General features: G+C 36.8%; 1 protein-coding gene across 2 annotated transcripts; it reads right to left on the bottom strand.

Annotated features, from left to right (window-relative positions):
- Nucleotides 1-16,316: 16,316 nt before the first annotated feature.
- Nucleotides 16,317-19,358, bottom strand: MED19A (mediator of RNA polymerase II transcription subunit 19a-like protein). Of its 2 annotated transcripts, none has more exons than XM_079049857.1 (7): nt 19,116-19,358; nt 17,980-18,046; nt 17,512-17,804; nt 17,221-17,436; nt 16,959-17,018; nt 16,721-16,866; nt 16,317-16,627 (listed from the first exon to the last, which is right to left on the bottom strand). In XM_079049857.1, exons 2-6 carry the CDS (start codon nt 18,008-18,010, stop codon nt 16,816-16,818), a joined length of 651 nt encoding a protein of 216 aa, XP_078905983.1. In that variant the 5' UTR covers nt 18,011-18,046; nt 19,116-19,358; the 3' UTR covers nt 16,317-16,627; nt 16,721-16,815. The 2 variants fall into 2 exon arrangements, with proteins under 2 accessions (XP_078905983.1, XP_078905982.1); XM_079049856.1 differs by having other exon boundaries at nt 16,712-16,866; nt 19,116-19,357.
- Nucleotides 19,359-20,073: the final 715 nt, after the last annotated feature.

Genomic DNA, 20,073 nt, shown 5'->3' with positions numbered 1-20,073 from the left:
AGGAGGCTCATAAGTCTCATTTTTCTATTCATCCGGGGGCCACCAAGATGTATAGGTATTTGAGATTGAGCTATTGGTGGCCATGTATGAATAGGGAGATAGTCTGGTATGTGGAGAGATGCTTGACCTACAAGATAGTTAAGGCTGATCATCAGAGGCCGTATGGCAAGGTGCAACCTTTGGAGATTCCCATGTGGAAATGGGAGCAGACATCGATGGATTTTATCATGAAGTTTCCAAAGACGGTAAAGGTTTTTGATGCTATATGGGTCATCGTGGATCGATTGGCCAAGAGTGCCTACTTTTTGGCGATTCGGGAGATTTCTTCTGCCGAGAAGTTGGCCGATGTGTATGTTCGCGAGATCGTTGCTCGCAATGGGGTTCCGGTTTCCACTGTTTCAGACCGTGATGTGCGGTTCAACTCCCGGTTTTGGTAGATGTTCCACGAGGAACTGGGCATGAGGTTTCACTTCAGCACTGCTTATCATCCGCAGACCGACGACCAGAGTGAGCGTACGATACAGACCCTTGAGGATATGTTCGGGGCCTGTGTTATCGATTTCGGTGGGAGCTGGGACTCCTACCTTCCACTTGCGGAGTTTTCCTATAATAATAGTTATCACTCCAGCATTGGTGCTCCGCCTTTTGAGCTTTTGTATGGGCAGAGATGTCATAGGCCGGTTTGATGGGGCGAGGTTGGTCACAGGGTTGTGGGGCGGACCGAAGTGGTCCTTCAAAACACAGAGTTGATTCAGTAGATCAAGCAGAGACTGCAGACCGCTCGGAGTCAGCAGAAGAGCTATGTCGACCTGCACCGATCAGAGTTGGAGTTCCAGGTCGGCGATATGGTATTACTAAAGATCTCACCTTGGAAAGGTGTGATACGCTTCAGGAAGAGGGGGAGGTTGGGTCCCTGGTATATTGGGCCTTTTCGGGTGCTTGCCAGGGTTGTCAAGGTTGCTTACATATTGGATCTTCCTGAGGAGCTCAGCCAGATTCACAACACTTTCCATGTTTTGCAGCTACGAAAGTGCGTATTGGATGAGGATGCAGTGGTGACCTTGGATGATATTCAGGTCAATGAGCGCCTGAACTATATTGAGAGCCTGGTATCTATCCTGGAAAGGAAGGTAAAGGTTTTGCGTAGCAAGGAAGTGCCTTTGGTAAAGGTACAGTGGCAGCACCGGAGGGGCTCCGAGTGGACCTGGGAGCCGAAGGCTGAGATGCGGGAGCATTATCCAGATCTGTTCACCGCAGCAGACTTCGAGGACGAAGTCTAGTTCAAGTGGGGGAGAATTATAACATCTTGATGTTCAGGTACTTCTAAATTCATCCCTATAATTCTATTTCATGTCAAAATTGGTTCTTAAGTCCAAGAAATATGCTTTGAAGCCCTAATGGGATTTTTGTAATTTGGGCAGGAGGAGTACGCCAAGCGTACATGTATGTACGCTGAGCGTACTAGGGCGCACCCTAGTACTCTGGGCGTACACTTATGTACGCTGCACGTACTAATGTCAAGAGGAAACCCTAATTTTTAGGGTTTGGGTGGTATTTAAGCAACATTATGGCTCATTTCTCCCCACCTTTTCAGCCTCCACATCCTTTGAAGCGTTTTTGCAAAGCCTAGCCCCCTCGCAGAAGACCATCATCGGGGTGGTTGACCGAATACACGGGGCGTACTCCCATCTACGCGGGGTGTACCTCGCAACCCCAAAAACTTCATTAAGTGCTTAATGACTTAATCACTCAAGCCCATACTTCAGATCTACTGTCCAAAAGCACCCTAGAGTCATAAAGTTTCCAACTTTATGACTTTACAAGTCCACAAGTGCTCAACACAAGGTATTAATCCATTAAGACCTTCTACAAGATGCATGAAACAGTTCTAGCAATTGGGACCTTTGGGACCCTTCCTAAGGCCTGGAAGGACAACTCAAAACGATCATAACCAATCACGTAAAATATGGGACCTTTGGGACAAGAAAAACAACATAAAACACCCAAAAATAGGATCTAACAACCAAGACATCAAGATATAGACTTTATACCTTCTTGATACGCTAAGCGTACGTCCGGGGTACGCCCCGCGTACTCGCATGGGTCAGCCCTTGTTGATTTGACTTGGTTGAGTTGAATCGGCTGGGTTGACTCGGTTGACTTAGTGGGTTTGACCAGTTGACTTTGACTTTGACCAAGTTTGACCTTGAGGGAATTTTAGGTATTTTGGGATTTTGATGGAATTAGTCACTTGGCGGAAATAGGTACCGGTTAGAGATCTGAGATTGGGAGTCGGGCCTCATCAGTTCTGTTCAGTTTGCGAGGTGAGTTTTTCTCACTGTATATTACGAGTCGAAGGCACCAATGCCAACTTATTGGATTGATATCATGTTATGCATGCTATTGTACTGTAGTGATCTGTTAGATCGGTATCCTGTGTAGTGATCTATTAGATCGGTATACTGGTATATAGGATGATGTTATGCTTAGTGATCTGTAGATACTTTTGACTGGCTGTAGACTGTTGTATGATTATCTATTATATGTGCACATGTTTGGTCAGTTACTGAGGCTTCACTGCTTTTTGCGTAAGCCAACAGGCCGGGGCATACCAACTCGATGGTTGAATGGGCCTGAGGGTATTCCATCCCAAGGATGAAGTGACCCATAGTATGTTGGCATTCCAAACTGATGGTTGAGGGGCCTGGGGTATTCCAACCTGATGGTTGATTGGACCTTTAGTATGTTGGCATTCCAACCCGATGGTTGAGGGGCTTGGGGTATTCCAACCCAATGGTTGATTGGACCCATAGTATGTTGTTATTGTATATGTGTTATTTGTTGTGTGTTGGTACTTTAGGGGAACTCACTACGCTTTGGGCTTATAGTTTTAGGTTATGTTCAGGTACTTCTGATGATCGCGTGAAAGCGAAGGCGTGATCGTGCACCTTCTCGTGTTTTGATTTATGATTTTGGGAAAACTCTGATGTTAAACTTGTTTTGAAAACTATTTTGTAAATAATGATGATTTGTGGGTTGGTTTTAAAAGTTTAAATTTTTCATGAATTTTATGGGTGTTACACTGATGCTTTGAGCCGCAAGACGACTAGTTCTACGACTGGAGGTCTGTGTATGAGGATTTCAATGGATTCGCCAGTGTAGGATATGATTAGGGAGCCTCAGGACGAGGGAGTCAAGAAGGAAAATTGGAAGCAGGAGAGACTCAGGGGGTGAGATTGATAGGTTCGCTACTGACATTTCGGGGGTTATGACCCGGTATGGACGTATTTGGGTGCCAGATTTTGGTGGGGTCAGACAGACTGTGTTGGAGGAGGCACACAAGTCTAGGTTTTCGATACACCCCGGAGCTACCAAGATGTATCAGGATTTGAGGCTCGTTTATTGGTGGTCGTGTATGAAAAGGTAGATAGCTTGGTATGTCGAGTGGTGCTTGACCTGTCGAATGGTCAAGGTCGAGCACCAGCGGCCGCATGGCAAGTTGCAGCCATTGGAGGTTCCCATGTGAAAATGGGAACATATTACTATGGATTTCATCACCAATATACCTCGGACGGCTAAGGGGCATGATGCAATTTGGGTGATAGTGGATCGGTTGACCAAGAGTGCCCCTTTCCTAGCTATTCGCGAGAGCTTATCGGACGAGAAATTGGCCGACTTCTACGTGCACGAGATCATTGCTCAGCATGGTATTCCAGTCTTTATTGTATCTGATCGAGATGTTAGTTTCACATCTCGTTTCTGGCAGAAGTTCCATGAGGAACTGGGTACGAGATTGCATCTCAGCACCGCTTATCATCCGCAGACAGACGATTTGAGTGAGCGGACCATTCAGACACTTGAGGACATGTTGAGAGCTTGTGTCATTGATTTTGGTGGGAGTTAGGACTCCTACCTTCCTTTAGCTGAGTTATCGTACAACAACAACTACCACTCCAGTATCGGTTCACCGCCTTTCGAGCTCCTCCATAAGGAAGTGTCGCACTCCAGTGTGTTGGGGAGAGGTTGGTCATAGGTTCATGGGAAGGACTGAGGTAGTCCTTCAGACGGCAGAGCTCATCTAGCATATCAAACAGAGACTTCAGACAACTCAGAATCGGCATAAGAGTTATGCCGACAAGCGGCGATACGAGTTGGAGTTCCAGGTTGTAGATATGGTTTTACTGAAGGTGTCACCCTGGAATGGTGTAATACGCTTCAAGAAGAGGGGCAAGTTGGGGCCCCGATATATTGGGTCGTTTCGGGTGGTAGCCAGGATTGGCAAGGTAGCATACAGATTGGATTTGCCTGAGGAGCTCAGCCATATCCACAACACTTTCCATATTTCGTAGCTTTGGAAGTGTGTGGCCGATGATTCGGCAGTTATTCCCTTAGGGGATATTCAGTTTAATGATCTCCTGAATTATGTAGAGAGACCGGTGGCAATCCTGGACCGGAAGACGAAGACTTTGCGCAACAAGGTGGTATCGTTAGTTAAAGTTCAGTGGTAACATCAGAAGGGTTTCAAATGGACTTGGGAACCCGAGTCAGATATGCTTGAGCATTTTCCAAAGTTACTCGTACCAACGGACTTCGAGGATGAAGTCTAGTTCAAGTGGGGGAGAATTGAAACATTATGTTGATGGGGTATTTTCAATTTTAACCCTAAGTAATTAGAGTTATTGCATTTTAGCCTTTGTACAGGAGAAAGCTTGCAAAATGGCTCATATTTGCATTTTTGTAATTAATGAGGTGGGCTCAAGTACGTTCGGCGTACCTAGCGTACGCGGGGCGTATGTGTCTAAGCCACCAACCCTAATTTTTAGGGTTTGGACCTTATTTAACCAACTTTATGGCCTCCAAACCTCATCTCTCATCATCCTCCAACACCTCCATACGATCTTAGCAAACCCTAGCCACTTGTTTGAGAATTCTTGACCCTTGTGTTTGTTTTTGGTGGTCTTGAAGGAGAAAGAAGGAAGTAGAACCACCTTGGAAGCTTGAAGGAGCTTTGGATATGGGATCTTCACCTATCTAGCAACCTCCAAGAGGTATAAAGCTTTAAACTTGGCTTGTAATTCCTTAGATATTGTTAAGTTCTTGATTCATGAGCATTTTGGTCCCAAGTCTTGACCTTTTTTAGTATGGCATGCTCCAACCCATTTAAATTGTACTTTCATATGTTTTGAGAAGTTTAGGATCATAAAAATAGGGTCTTGGCTCTTAACTATTCCCCATGCATGTGCTTGGTGGTCTTAATGGGTTAAGAGGTTGGGGTTTCTAGCATTTAGCACTTTTTGGCCATGCAAGACCATAAAGTTGGAAACTTTATGGTCAAGAACGATATTTGGGACTTGGATCTTCAATTTGGACGTAAAAGATTAAGTATTAAGCACTTATTGCATTAAGATGAAGTTCAGATGCGTACGCTGGGCGTACCAACTGGTACGTTGTGTGTACGTGGTCAAGCGCCGTTCCCTAGTCAACTATCGAGTACGCCCAGCGTACTCGGCTAGATTGACTCGGCTGGGTTGACTCGGCTAGTTTGTTGACTTTGACCAAGTTTGACCTAAGGGTATTTTAGGTAAATTGAATGGTATTTGAGATCGGTCATTATTTGGTGTTTAGGTGACCAGTTGAGTTGTCATTCGGAGCTGTATTCTGTTAGATATCTTTGCAGACTGAGATGTGAGTTTTCCTCACTATAATTGCGGGTCGAAGGCACCAAGGTCGGCCCAATGGATTGATATCCTGTTAGACACTGAGTTATGATATGTTGAGTATGCGATAGAACTTTTTGATTATCGGATAGTTACTGATATGTGTTAGACTGGTAGATCTTTTGGGCTACCTGTGATCACTAACTGTATAATTATATGTCTGTTGAATATGTATATTATCTGTTATATGTCGACATGATACATTGGGGTTGAGATTACTACTTAGTGATGTCAGTCAACAGACCGAGGCAATCCAACCGGGAGGTTGTGGGCCAGGGCAATCTAATCGGGAGGTTGTGGGCCAGGGTCATCCAAACGGAAGGTTGTGGACCCAGCAAGCTAATTCATGTATTTTTATATGTGGTGTGATGGTACTTTGGAGGAACTCACTAAGCTTCGACTTACAGTTTCAATTTACTGTTTCAGGTACATCGGATGATCGCGGGAAAGCGAATGTGTGATCGTGCACATCTTCCTGTTTTGTGTTTTTGGGTCTTGGGAAAACTCTGATTTTCAATAATACTTTTGAAACAATGACTCTTTTTGTAAACAATGATGGTTAATGGTTGATTTTAAAATTTTTTAAATTTCTCTGATTTTTGGAGTGTTACAAAATTAATCTAAAGCAATAACTAAAATTTGGGTTTTATCTTATTTTGCAAGTTTAGATTAACTTAACTACTTAATTAACTCAAAACTAAGTAAACAACTAAAAAAAGACAGTTGTAACTCAAAACTAATTTAAACTAGACATAATCAATCTAATGCAAACCGAATGTATTGTGTGAATTTTTGCTACTATCTTCAAACTCTTAATCTCTAATCTTCTTCTCATTCTAATGGTTGGTTTTCGCAGCTTTTCTGTCCCAAAAGTCGTCTAAAATCTTCAGAATTCTATTCTTATCATTCTTAAGTCAATATATATATATATATATATATATATATATATATATATATATATATATATATATATATATATATATATATATATATATATATATATATATATATATATAAGGGTTATATGGAAAACAAAAAAACCCTAAAAATTATAAAAATGCATATAAAAAATACTTAGAGATAACAAAAAAATTTTTTTTGACTTTTTATATATAAAATTCGCAACCTTTTTTACATTTTTGTTGAAAAAAAAATCGATTTTGTTTGTTTGTTTGTTTTTTTTTTTTTTAAAAAAAATCAGAGAAAATGTAAAAAAAGTTGTGAATTTTCATAATATAAAATAAAAAAAAAAGATTTGTGATCTCTAAATATTTTTTTATGCATTTTTATGCTTTTTAGGGTTTTTTGTTTTCCATAGAACCTAGACCTATATATATATATATATATATATATATATATATATATATATATATATATATATATATATATATATATATAGGGTTAGGTTATAATGTGGATGAACAATTATTGTGCGGACGTGTGGACAATGCTATTCTATGATAATTACTAAGATAATAAGTTGTTTAGTAATGCGAATACGTTAAATCTTACAAAAATATCGTTATTTTAATGCATTCTCACTAATTCTTATTCATTTTTGTTCTCAAACATCGTTTTTCACTCATTTTCATTCTGACAGAATACGACTCAATAAACATTCTGACAACATTCTGACAGAATGAGAATAATAATAAAAAGTCTATAATAACCTTATAGACAATTTAATTAGTGAGAATGCGTGTTAATGACAATAGTTATGTAAGATTGAACGTATTCATATTATCAAACAACTTATTGTCTTTGTCATTCTTACAGAATAGCATTGTCCACACGACCACACAATAGATGTCAATCGACATTTGAACCTAGCTCTCTCTCTCTCTCTCTCGCTCTCTCTCTCTCTCTCTCTATATATATATATATATATATATATATATATATATATATATATATATATTTTCCTAAATTTCAGTTCTCACGTCGTCGCCATAAGGGTGTCACGACGTGACAGAGTGTATGTCCCATCGTGAGCTTCTTTTTCACGCATTGTATCGAGGTCCTTCTAAATACGACGTCGTGGATTTTAGAGCACCACGTCATGGGAAGTGTATTTTTCCATGATTTTTCTCATTTAAGCTCCAAGTTTCAGCTCCAGTGAGCTTGAGTCGATTTTAGTCCTTTTTTTTCAGAATGTCCTTTTTTGCTACAAAATACAATTTAACTTAATAAGTACCAAATATTTTTGCATTTTACCAAAATATAGCTTAAAATGTATTAAAATAATTCCTAAATATATGTATAAATATGACAATATTAAAATACCCTGCACTTGTCTTTTGTTTGCCCTCATTTAAACTTTATTTAATATATCACATAGAACCTTGCTCACCAATATCACACAAGACAATCCGAATTGAACCCACTAATTACATGTCATCTCAAGGCATGTATTTGTCTCAAAATCCTAATTACCTCCCAAGCCCTAAATACTCACGATCCTCATAAACGCTTCCACTTATTTTGATCGACATTCTTGTTATGCATCCTTCTGAATCCATCCCTAGAAACTGTCTTAACCTCAAGGTATTTTTGGTTAAGCTCCCAAGCATGCATATGGTAAAATAACCTAGAAAGAAAAATTACAACTTGAATAATATAACTTTGTAGACTCTTATTTACTCAAACTTTTGCAATTTTCTTTTTTTCTTTTCTATTTCTTTTCTTTTTTTTTTTACTTTTTTTTTTCATAACTCACTTTTTTTCACTCAAAATTAAAAATCTTAAAAAAGAACAAACCTATCCTTAAGCAAGGAAACTTAACTTCAACCCTTATTGGTTAAAGGTATTAGTCTAAAGTGCAATGACTACATAAGATCTCCTAGATAGATTTCTGGTACACGATGCTAAACTTTTTATGTCCCTCAAGCTACACAAGGTTGCGTTTTTGTCTTATGATTTCACTAAGACTGTGAAGCCACAAATACACTATAACATATCGAATCAACTAAATCTTAGGGTTCTCATCGAATCATCCCACATAATACTAGAAACTAGCCAAAATGCAATAATATTAAAATTTTAAAAATGACTAGATTTATTAAACTATTCTTGCAAGCCTGTTAATTTTTTAAATTCTAGCATTTTTTTTTCCTTTTATTACTTTTATGCCTGAAAATCCTTTTTCGACCCCTACCCCACAATTATTTTATACAATGCCCTCATTGTATGCATAAAATAATTAGAACATATAAAAAGCAATAAAAGAGAGAAAAAAGAACAGACTCCCATGGGGTAGTAGTGGCGAGATCAAATTTGATTGTTGGTGCAAAAGCTTTGAACATCTCGAATATTTGCTGGAACTAGACTTCTGCTGCTATTCGTAAATGTGTTGGATAAAATATGAACCAAAGACTAGCATCCTCAAAAAGTGTGGTGCAAGAAACTTCAAAATAATGCATTGTACTTAAATCATGACGTGGAAAAGCATACACCATGTCGTAAAGTCGAATGATAGAGCAAGAGAATCGAGGTCTTCTGGTGGCCTCACGGCATGAAGGAGTAGTTACCACATCTTGAGAATAGTTTCTTCAAATTAGTATTGCGACATAAAGGCTCATCGCGACGTGACATAGTGTAAGTCACGTCGTGAGAATTGGGATTCACAAATTGCAATTCTGAAAAAATGCTCTTTTCTTGTAAACTTCAAACTTTGCTCTTAACTGCTTAAGACCCATTTTAAGAGCTCTATTTTTTGTAACTTCTCTCAACTCTCTTCTTTACTCGAATGACACCCTACACTTATCAATAATTATGGTCTTCAATTTTTTAACTATAAACTCTCACGGCTTTCTCTCAATAAATCAACGACTCTACGATCAAAATAAACCAAAGAAATCCTTGAAGTGAAATAAGAAAACAACATCAAACATTTGGTTACATGATTTAAATAAAAAAAACCAAAACTAAAATACACCAAAACAAATAAAACCAAAAATAAAAACTAAAAACTTCAAAAATTAAAAGGATAGTAAATCTTCGTCTTCATTTGCTCCACTCATCCCCCCTCTGTCATGTTGTCTCGGCCACATCTCGCTCCATGATGGACAATATGGGTATTGGTTACCCAAATCCAGTGGTTGTGTAATATTGAAGTGTTGCACCGTGTTCTCCATCGTACCCCCAATCCAATTCATACTCAAACGCATCCTATCCATATATCTTGCCATCATTTCATCACAAGACGGTCCTCCTCCCATGGTTACGTTGTCCGGTTGAGGTTTTGATTTTTCTCCCCTTTCTCTCACATGTCTTCTTCCCATTGGCCTTGGTTGTTCTTCCACATTTTCTATCGGTCTCACCTCATCATCCGAGGGTATACCATAAAATCCTCCCATGTTTACTACAAAATGTATTAACTCCAAATAACTTAAAGGAATATCATTTCCATCAATGTATGCCAATGTAAGAGTCAACCCCGAGATAAATACACCATAAGATTTTGCCAATCGGGTTATGAAATGTCCACCCGCGATTGGGCTTCCTGCCCTTGAACAAACTGCTTTCCCCCAAATATTGAGCGAGAAAATAAAGGATATTGCAGCAAACTCTAGGTGCCAATATAATCCAAAGAAATAATAGATTGAGGCTAGTGACTTTATCTCCATGTTTCTTATGATTTATTGAAAACGTAACAAGGCAGTGGATGAATCGGTGAATGGGAGGCCGGATGTGACTCTCTTGATATATACCTGACTTGAATGTACCATTTCAAATTGTAGTCCAAAGCCCATAATTATCGACCCCATCAGAATAATCTTGTGTAGCAGACCACAAAAATACATCAAATTGAGGTGACATGGCTTCATGTTGCTCATACAAACCAAACCTCCATGCCAACTCAGCCAAACTGCATTCCAGATATTGACCTCTAAGTCGGAATACTAATGCACTTGCGTATTGAGGATCCACCGTATTTCCTTTAAAAGACACGATTGAAAAGAATTCAACACGTATCTCCTTGTAAACCGACTCCTTGATGGAAAACAAGTTCTTCCAACCATTACAAGTAATGGAAACGCCATTTCCTATAAACAACTTTGTAAGATACGGGTTTAGTCTCTCCAAAATTCCAATTTCATTCAACTTAGACCAATCGATGGTTGGTGAAAGAGCAAACTCTTTGTTGTGTAACCACCCTAATCAGTTAGTGTAGTTGTTCAAAATCTCACGCGGAAGGTCATTTGGAAATTTATAAGATGGGTGGAGGTTGGATAAGTCTCCTCGGGATTGTTGAGTAGCCTTCCTTGGAACCATGAATTCCGTAAAACAATAAACAAACAAAACCAAAGCACATACCAATAATTAATCAAAACAGAAAACAATATAAGTCTGTAATGCCAATTCTCACGTTGTGAGGATTAAAACCTCACGTCGTGAGTTCAGTTCGACAGCAGGTATGATTTCGGTCTTTGTGCAGGCCAAATCGAGTAAAATTAACACCAAGGTTTTAGTTTATCAGTTAATCTAAGGCTAAAAATTACACATGAAATCCCAAATATTCAAGAAAAATGCATCAATTTCACTCTAAGAACCTTAAAAGCGAACCCTAACTTTCAAACATAAAATCAGTGAAATTAAAGGGTTTAAGCATATAAATCATACCTTTTAAGAGTAAGGAACATGAAAATAAGAAGGAGCAAACAATTTGCAGCCGAAAAATCCAAGTTGGGACCAAAGGAGTGATTTTTTCGTCTCACGTCGTAAGTTGTTTGAGAAAATGATAGTCAAATGGTTTTTGTGGCGTATAAAAGAATTGGTCCCCTTGATATTCACATCGTGAGTTTTTAAATCTCACTCGTGAGGTTTTAAACAGAAAACAGATACGAGACTTGAATGAAACCCCATGTCGTGGCAATAAAAGGCCACGTCGTGGGTACTGACAATGTCAAAAATCCATTTTTTTCTTCAAAAATTATAAACTTTTTACCACTTACTAATTAGATCCCATGCTTGATTTTAGCAGAAGATAAAGAATGACTAACCTTAGAAGTAAAAAAAAGCAAACAAATAAAATGAAAAGAAAAAAAGCAAACCGAGCCCAGTTTACCTCCCGAGAAGCGCTTCTTTTGATGGAGTCGTGAGCCGAACTCCTTCCCACTCTACGTTGTGTTGGTTGGGAGCGGAATTTCCCTGTTCTCCTTCATCTCAAGGTGTTTCCTCTTGTAAGCCTCTACCTATCTTCTATAAGCCGTATTTGAATTCTCTTTCTTTCTTGGGTTATCGAATGCATCGTATTTTATCTTGACTCCTTGATATTTTTCAGCTATGGTGCTCTTCTTTTTATCTTCAGCGGGTTCCTTCTTGGCTACTTCCATATTATCAGGCTTGGTCTCCTTACTTTCATGATGCTCCTCTTCAACTTGAATCTTCGGTATGGTAAAGGCAAAAACTTCAAAAGTCATGAGAATCGAGGCTCTAGGTTTGGTGAGCTTGACTTTTTCTTTTAGCTCTTACTTTTCCCTTATTTGTACTTCTTCTTCCATTAGTTTTTCCAATTCTCCAAGCTCATTTTATTTATTTACCCTATCCATAAAGAATATTTAATCTTGTGCTTTCGAGTTCTTGAATCTTTCATCAACCCCGAATGTAATCTCAACCTTCCTCATTCGTAAAGTAAGCTTTCACTCTAGAATGTCTACCACGGCTATTACGGTGTTAAGTAATAGGCATCCAGTTATAATTTGTACATATTCATCCTCTTTCATATCTATGACCACGAAATCAATTGGAAAACGATTTTTCCAATTTTAACCAATAAGTCTTCAACTATGCCTCGAGGATAAGTAACAGAACGATTATCCATATGGGTTTCCATTCTTGTGGTCTTCAATTCTGGAAGGTCGAGATTTTGATAAAAATAGTAAGGCATCAAATTTATGCTAGCTCCAGAATCGGCTAAAACAAATGTCTTCGTGGCATTTCCAAATTCACACGACAATGTTAGGCATCCTGGATCTCCCATCTTTGTTGGTATTCCTTCCATTCTTACCAATGAACATTGTTCATTAAGAACAACCTTGGACATCTTTTCTAGTTGTTGACGAGTGTCTAGAAGGTCTTGAAGGAATTTCGCATACTCAAGCATCTTAGTTATTGCCTCATTGAACGGGATATTAATTGGAATACCATTTACTTGGTTGATGAATCTTCTATGTTCTTGTTCCAACGGATGTGCCCTTTCTCGAGAAGGATAAGGTAACAGTGGCTGATAAGACTTGACAAAAGAATTATTTTTAGGATTTTGTTGATCCCACGACATGACATGTAGCTCGTCACGTCGTGAACATTGGGCACTAACTTTCATTGATTCGATCTTCTCTTCTTTTGATTGTGGATTGGGCTGCTTCGTGGCTTCATTTAAGATCACTAGAGGCTCAAAGATGGTGTCTTCTTCAGTGGAAATTTCAATGACGTGAGGTTGTGGTTTTGGATCGAGATTTTTAGATGGTAACCGTTCGTTTACGAGCTTAGTCAATTTCCCGAGTTGAGTCTTGATGTTTTTAATGGAAGCTTGTTGGTTTCCAATTGTAATATCAGTAACATCATGCCTATTCTCAGAAGCTTCCATGAATCTTTTGAGCATTGAGTCGAAATTGGGTTTCTTCTCGGGTGGTGGTTGTTCTTTTTGGTAGTAGCCTCGTCCGGTTTTCCGATACTTTTTTTCTTTATCCTTCTTGTATTCTTCATATGGCAACCATTCCCTCTTAGGCTTCTTCCAATCTTCATCAAACCGGTCACCACTAGAGTAGCATACTTGTGCTTTTCGGTTCCCGTTCTCATCCAAATCGCAATCTTTTGTCTAGTGTGGTCCATTGCAATTGTCGTAACCTAATTGTATTGCATGTATAGATTGACCCATCTTTGTCATCCTCCGATCCATATTCTCGAGTTTAGCCATCACTGTTGCTAAGCTCTCGTTTCCTCCATCTCCACTTCCTTTACCTATTGTAATGTCTTCACGACGATTATGGTATTCTCTAGAATGCTTCGCGAATTCTTCTATTAATTCCTTTATTGAGGCGGGATTCTTCTTCGTCATTGGCCATTGAGAATCAAGGAGTTGCCTTGTGGTCACATTTACCCCATCATAAAATATAGAAGCCTCTTTTTGCATTGTGGTCACATTTCCCCGGCAACGGCGCCAAAAATTTATGTGCACAGAATTACCTACCAGTTTTAAATATATAAAACTAACTAAACTTATCTACTAATGCACTTATAGGCAGTGTACTTAGTCAGTTTATAATATAGAAAAGTAAGTCGAGTATCGAACTCAGGGAACGATATTTAGCTAATAAAATAACTACTAAAAATTAATCTAAAACAATAACTAAAATGGGGGTTTTATCATATTTTACAAGTTCAGATTAACTTGACTACTTAATTAACTCAAAACTAAGCAAACAACTAACTAAAAAAAATTGTAATCTAGATTATGAAGACACTTTTGTTTAGCTTTGAATCCCCCTTTTTCCTATGGTTAGTTTCAATACATGGATTAATTCAGTTGGTTACCAATATAAATATTATTAAGAATCTTGATATGATCTCCTAATGTTTTGACCAATTCATGAACTACTATGCAATGATCATACACAAGTGGACACATAATTTATTATCTAAGATTATTCGGCTATATAAGATATATCTAAGATAAATTATCTATGATCAAGACAAATAATCAAACACAACTATGATCAAATTATGTTCTCTAACACGGTTAAAGTTGTTATCTTTATTACACATTCTAGATTTGGCTAATCCTATACCAACAGGTGGGAAGTGTATTTTTGCATGATTTTTCTCCTTTAAGCTTCAAGTTTCACCTCCAATCCTCCAAGTATCCAACGTGTGTTGATTTTAGTCATTTTTATTCCAGAATGTCATTTTTGGTTGTAAAATACAATTTAACTTAATAAGTACCAAATATCTTTGCAATTTACCAAAATATAACTTAAAATGTATTAAAATAATACTTAAATATATGTATACTTAAATATATGTATTTTTGCATGATTTTTCTCCTTTAAGCTCCAAGTTTCACCTCCAATCCTCCAAGTATCCAACATGTGTCGATTTTAATTATTTTTATTCCAGAATGTCATTTTTGGTTGTAAAATACAATTTAACTTAATAAGTACCAAATATCTTTGCAATTTATCAAAATATAACTTAAAATGTAATAAAATAATACTTAAATATATGTATAAAGATGACAATAACAATTACACAATTCCATTCCAGTAGTATTACTAGAGCCACTTTTAAACATTATTACCACTTTATTATATTATCTTTATTGTATGTTTATTATGTTCTTGAAAAACCGTCAACATCATATAATTGTTAAAGTAATGATTTTGACATTTTAATGGTTTCTAAGCAAATATATTCTAAATAATATTATTGGCGTATTAAATTACATGCATAGTCTAATAAAAAAAATCATTAAGTTTTTCATTAGGATGAATGCATTGTTTTTTGAATGTTCTTCTTGTGTGTTTATTGTTTTTTTTTTAATAAATTTTGTAATGGTTTGGTTTATGTAATTTGACAAAAATGTTTATAACTTTGGGTTGTAATTTTATTGTAAATTTTTGTATTTTTTATTGTAATTTGTAACATATGGTTCGAGACTAGGGTAGGTGTTGCCTATTCGGCTCACCACTATTTGACCTAACATCATGATATAACCTAGCTCTCCTCTTAGTCTTGGAGTGGCCCAACGACAATTAGGTTCCGTTTAGACACCAACTATTCCTGAAGGCGAATAACCACAGTGAGGCCCACCACCCTCGACCCAGCCCAAGTCAGTGAGTTGGTGGTGCTAGACTGCTAGGCGGCGATGCTTCATAATGACAATAAGATAAGTTCCAGATAACATCTTCCTACAGCCACGGCCCACGGTGGTGGTCTTTCCGAGAATAAACTAGTAGAGGGGACGAAATTACCACATGGACGATTCATGTAACTTATCATATAGCTTCTTTTTTAAATTCTCAAAAGCAAATTTTAAAGTCATTATATACGTTCTCATGATTCCATGAACAATTCAAACTTTCACCATACGTGTCCTCCAGGAATGCTCCATAGAATTAAACTTGAATCTTGCTATATGCGGAACTTTGAAGTTTAAATAAAAGAACATTAGTATTTTTTTGCTTTTGATCAAAATTAGGAATATTTAAGGTTTAAAATTATATACCCTTTTGAACCTTGTAATTGCGACTACTTTAAGTACCTGTACTATATGTACATATTGTTCCACACAAAAAAGAATCATTAATATGACAAAAGTGACCCCATTTTGGGTTTCTTTTCAAGACTTTGATGCGTCAAAGGAACAAAATATATCCTTTTTTGTTAGTAGTATAATAGAATATATGGTTTGGATCCCAAAGAGGAACACATGAAAGTGAATATTTGAACATGAAAACGGATATTTGTTAAGTCAAATGGTAAAATATAAAAATAAGAAAAAAGAAACACATTTAAAAGACTTGATTAAAAATCAACTATTGTTAATCAATTTATGGATGTTGCAATGGAGTTTTAAGCAAAAAAAAAAAAAAAGGCCAATAATCGACATATATCTCTTTGATTACTAGTGACACAAATATTCATTTGATTTTTCTAATCTCACTAGTATTTACAAGGTCAAAAAACTCTTACACACATCGACTTAACAGTTTGTTAAATATGATTAGAATTGATATATCAAATGTGCACTAAACTAAACGAAAGGATCAAAGTTTTAAAAATCTCTAAACTATGACACAGACTACAAAGAAGTTTGTTTTCCATCTTTTTTTTTTTACCTTGAATAATAAATCAATGGCAAAAGGTGAATTCACCTTCTTGGACATCTTTTAACTAATCCTGTGGCTATTCTGCAGAAAAAGAAAACTAAAAGTTAATTTCTAAATGTTAATCAAGTAGTATTTGTTCTTATGGTAAAAGATAAAACATGCTACCTTTGGTACCTCAGTTAATTTTTTACTACAGTATGTATGGAATCCTTCCTTTAGCTTCCATTTGCAATATGAGAACAAACAACACTATACACCACATGCCATTTTCAAGCTGCTATCTTTATTCCCCCTATCTCATCAATCTTTGAGCTCTTATGCTGCAAAATTACATAATAAATCAACACAAAAACAAAAGAAAAAAAAAACAACACAAAACTATGTTTTGATGAAAGCTGTGCATCCAAATTACCTTACTTTTCTTCTGCCTGTGAATGTCATTAACATCTTCATTTCCATCATGCTTCCTTTTCTAAATTCAATTTAAAATAATCCCATTATATTAAATATTGTCCCAATAACTCCACATGTCTTAATGAATTAAGACACCAACCCTTTACTTATTTGCCATTCATTTTTCCACCCAACTCCCTAACGTTAAAATTGTTTGTCAAGGGTAAAATGGTCATTTAGTTTCATTCAGACGAATTGTTCAGTCTAGAAAAGAAACAAACCTTCTCATGGTGTTTCTTTGAGTGTTCAGCACCAGAATCATGATGACTACTTTTATCCTTCTTTTTATCCTTGTCTTTATCTTTACTTCGATCTTTATGTCTATGTTTATGTTTCCTGTGCTCTTTATCTTTATCCTTGTGTTTCTTATGCTTCTTTTCCTTATCCTTTACCTCACTCTTAGATTTTCCAGCTATAGTAGGCATCCCCTTCTCAGACTACAAAACAATCATTTAGATTAAATACCACAAAACTGTATTTGATTGAAGAAAATAAGAAGTCAACTTTCTTACAGATGGAAGGTCAACAGGTGCAGTCTCCTTGAGCTGAAAGGCTTCTCTGAGGAGGTCAAGGTCAAATGGTTGTATGCGTGTGTTTGTATCTCTAGAAAAAGATGTGTTGTATTGTAGGAGTTGATCCAACTGCATCCCTTCACCTTTTCTAATCTCTGTATCTCCAATAACATCATGAAGGTAATGTGTATCTGAAATTGACAAAGGAAGTGACTTCTTGCAGAAGAACTCATAGTGTGGTAACAATTTATAGTAACTTATAAGATCCACAGCACCAGTGAGCTCCCTTGGTCCTAGATTAAACAATTTTATTAATTAGTAACAAAGTTTCATAATTGTTCCATTGTTGTGAATTTTTTGGTGTGGTGATTATAGTATCAAACTATCAATGTCTTCTTGGCCTGTATTGACATTGTTTTAACTGGATATGAAGTGGCAAAAAAGAAAGTATTTGATCTTCAAGATTACCTCTACCAAAATTCTTGCTTTCAGGATCCATTGATCAGTGTCTTGTATGAGGATATACCATTATCACCTGAGAATTGATAGCAAGAATCGTAAATGGTCTTCAATATGAAATTCAGAACAAATATGTACACCATTATAATTTGGCTTTCATAGTTTCATACAGTATGTGCATACCAACGCACTAATTCTTCAGTAACTATTGAAGAAACTAAATATATTATCATCGATACTTTATGCATCATTTTCTTGGATCTGTAGCTATGTAGCTAAGTTATCAATGTTAGCAAGTCACACTTGGCTAAATATAATAGGACATGAATTGATTACAAGATATATCCATATGTTGGCCCCACTATAATGAAACTTTACAAGCCAAGCTTCTTAAGAGGATTGATAACAAGTATTTAAATTGCTTAGATTGGTGTGTTATTCTGTCAACCAGCTACTTATAAATCAAAAGACTAGACACATAAAATTGCTCAGAGTAAATGAACCAAATACATATCACGTATGAGCATATCATAGATCTCAAAATTTGGAAAATAAGAGCATTCGGCTAATGTAATGTACAAATTGCAAAAGTTTAAACTTTGGGATAAGGACAGAAAGCAAAAATGGGCACTATTCTATCAATCTTTGTGTCTATCCAAAAGAGAAACTACTATAACAAAACACGCAACAGTCATGTCCTCATGAGTCACAAAGTCACACTAAAAAGCTACAGTTTTCGAAGTTCCCAATAAGGAAAAAGCAACCCCAAAAGAGAAATATCAAAAACAACCAATTCGTGAATCTTATGATTTATCAACTTAACGCGAAAAGTCAAAATCATATTCTTTTGCTGTCAATATCTAAAACAACATTCATTTAAGCAATCTCCGATTTCAAACTGGACAACACTAAGTTAACTAAATTTCGAATCTCATCCAAAATTCCATCCCCCGGAAACCATTTTTTTACACTATTTCATACAATTCAACACCAGATTCCATATTTGCACACTAAATACTAAAATTTGTGCTTATTTCCTTAGCTTAGCATAAGATAGAGGTTGATCTCACTGTAGATCGAAGTAATGGGTTTCAGCAACTATGACTGTAGTTGTAGAAACTTGTAATGCGAAGAGGTTAACTTACCTGATTTGGAAGATGTACAGCTCAAATGGGATCAATTTGCGTCTAATTTTTGTATGTACTACGAAATCGATGGGTTTTTTTGGGTCTTTCTCGTCGTTTTCCCCTTAACCGAAATAAACCCTAATACGTGTCGAGAGAGTTGAAAAGATGGTGTTCTATCGCGGCGAGGAACTATAAATAGCAAGAGGATTAATCTCAAAGGGTTAAATTGACTATTCGCCTGCTTCCTGAAGTTGGATGGGAGACCTCGGTTTGTTGGGTTAATATGTCTTATTGTAATGTTTGTTTAATTTATGCAAGAAATATACGTGAGTTTTAGACTATATTACATGACTGTTCCTGTGTCTATATGATTGTTACACTTCAAGTCCAACTTTTTTTTTTCTAACCATCCAAACTCCTTTGTTGCTTTCACTAACGGTCCTTCCATCCATTTCCATTTGTTTGCCATGTTATGTAAGATCATGTGCCTCCCACACTAGGGCACAATGGTCTTTTGAGCGGAAGTAGGATTTCATATTAGATGTGGCATAATAGTGGCATATTTTTTTACGTAGTAGCATAGTAGTAGAAAAAAATTTAAAATTTATTACACTACATACACGAAAGTTGGACATTATATGTGCCACTATGGGACACGTAACATAACCATCCTGGACTTTTCATTCCCAGTCTCTCCATTACCTCCACCCCAAGTTGCAGTTAATTATTAAGACTTAAGCTTACGTCAAATTTGTCATCCCCAAACTTTTTCGGCTATTTATTTTCTTCTATATTGTGATGCATTTGCAATTTCATTGAAGTCCAAAAAAATACCAAACTACAATGAAATGATAGCTTTGTTTGCGAAAGATAGGGCTTCAGGGGTGTATGCTGAAACCCCGAAAGAGAAGAATGCTCGATTGAACAGGACTGGGGATATCAAAGTAGAAACAATTGAAGAAGTGGATCAGTTACT

Source organism: Lactuca virosa, chromosome 5, assembly GCF_052849685.1.
Source record: "Lactuca virosa cultivar CGN04683 chromosome 5, Lactuca_virosa_CGN04683_v6, whole genome shotgun sequence".
Taxonomy (NCBI): Eukaryota; Viridiplantae; Streptophyta; class Magnoliopsida; order Asterales; family Asteraceae; genus Lactuca; species Lactuca virosa.
Note: the sequence above shows the minus strand (reverse complement) of the source record. Positions and strands in the feature narration are given on the sequence as shown.

Coding starts and splice junctions, on each gene's coding strand:
- MED19A (XM_079049857.1), bottom strand. CDS start 18,010: ATGGATCCTGAAAGCAAGAATTTTGGTAGAG. Junction 17,437..17,511: donor CACCTGTTGACCTTCCATCT/GTAAGAAAGTTG, acceptor ATTGTTTTGTAG/TCTGAGAAGGGGATGCCTAC. Junction 17,019..17,220: donor CAAAGAAACACCATGAGAAG/GTTTGTTTCTTT, acceptor AATTGAATTTAG/AAAAGGAAGCATGATGGAAA.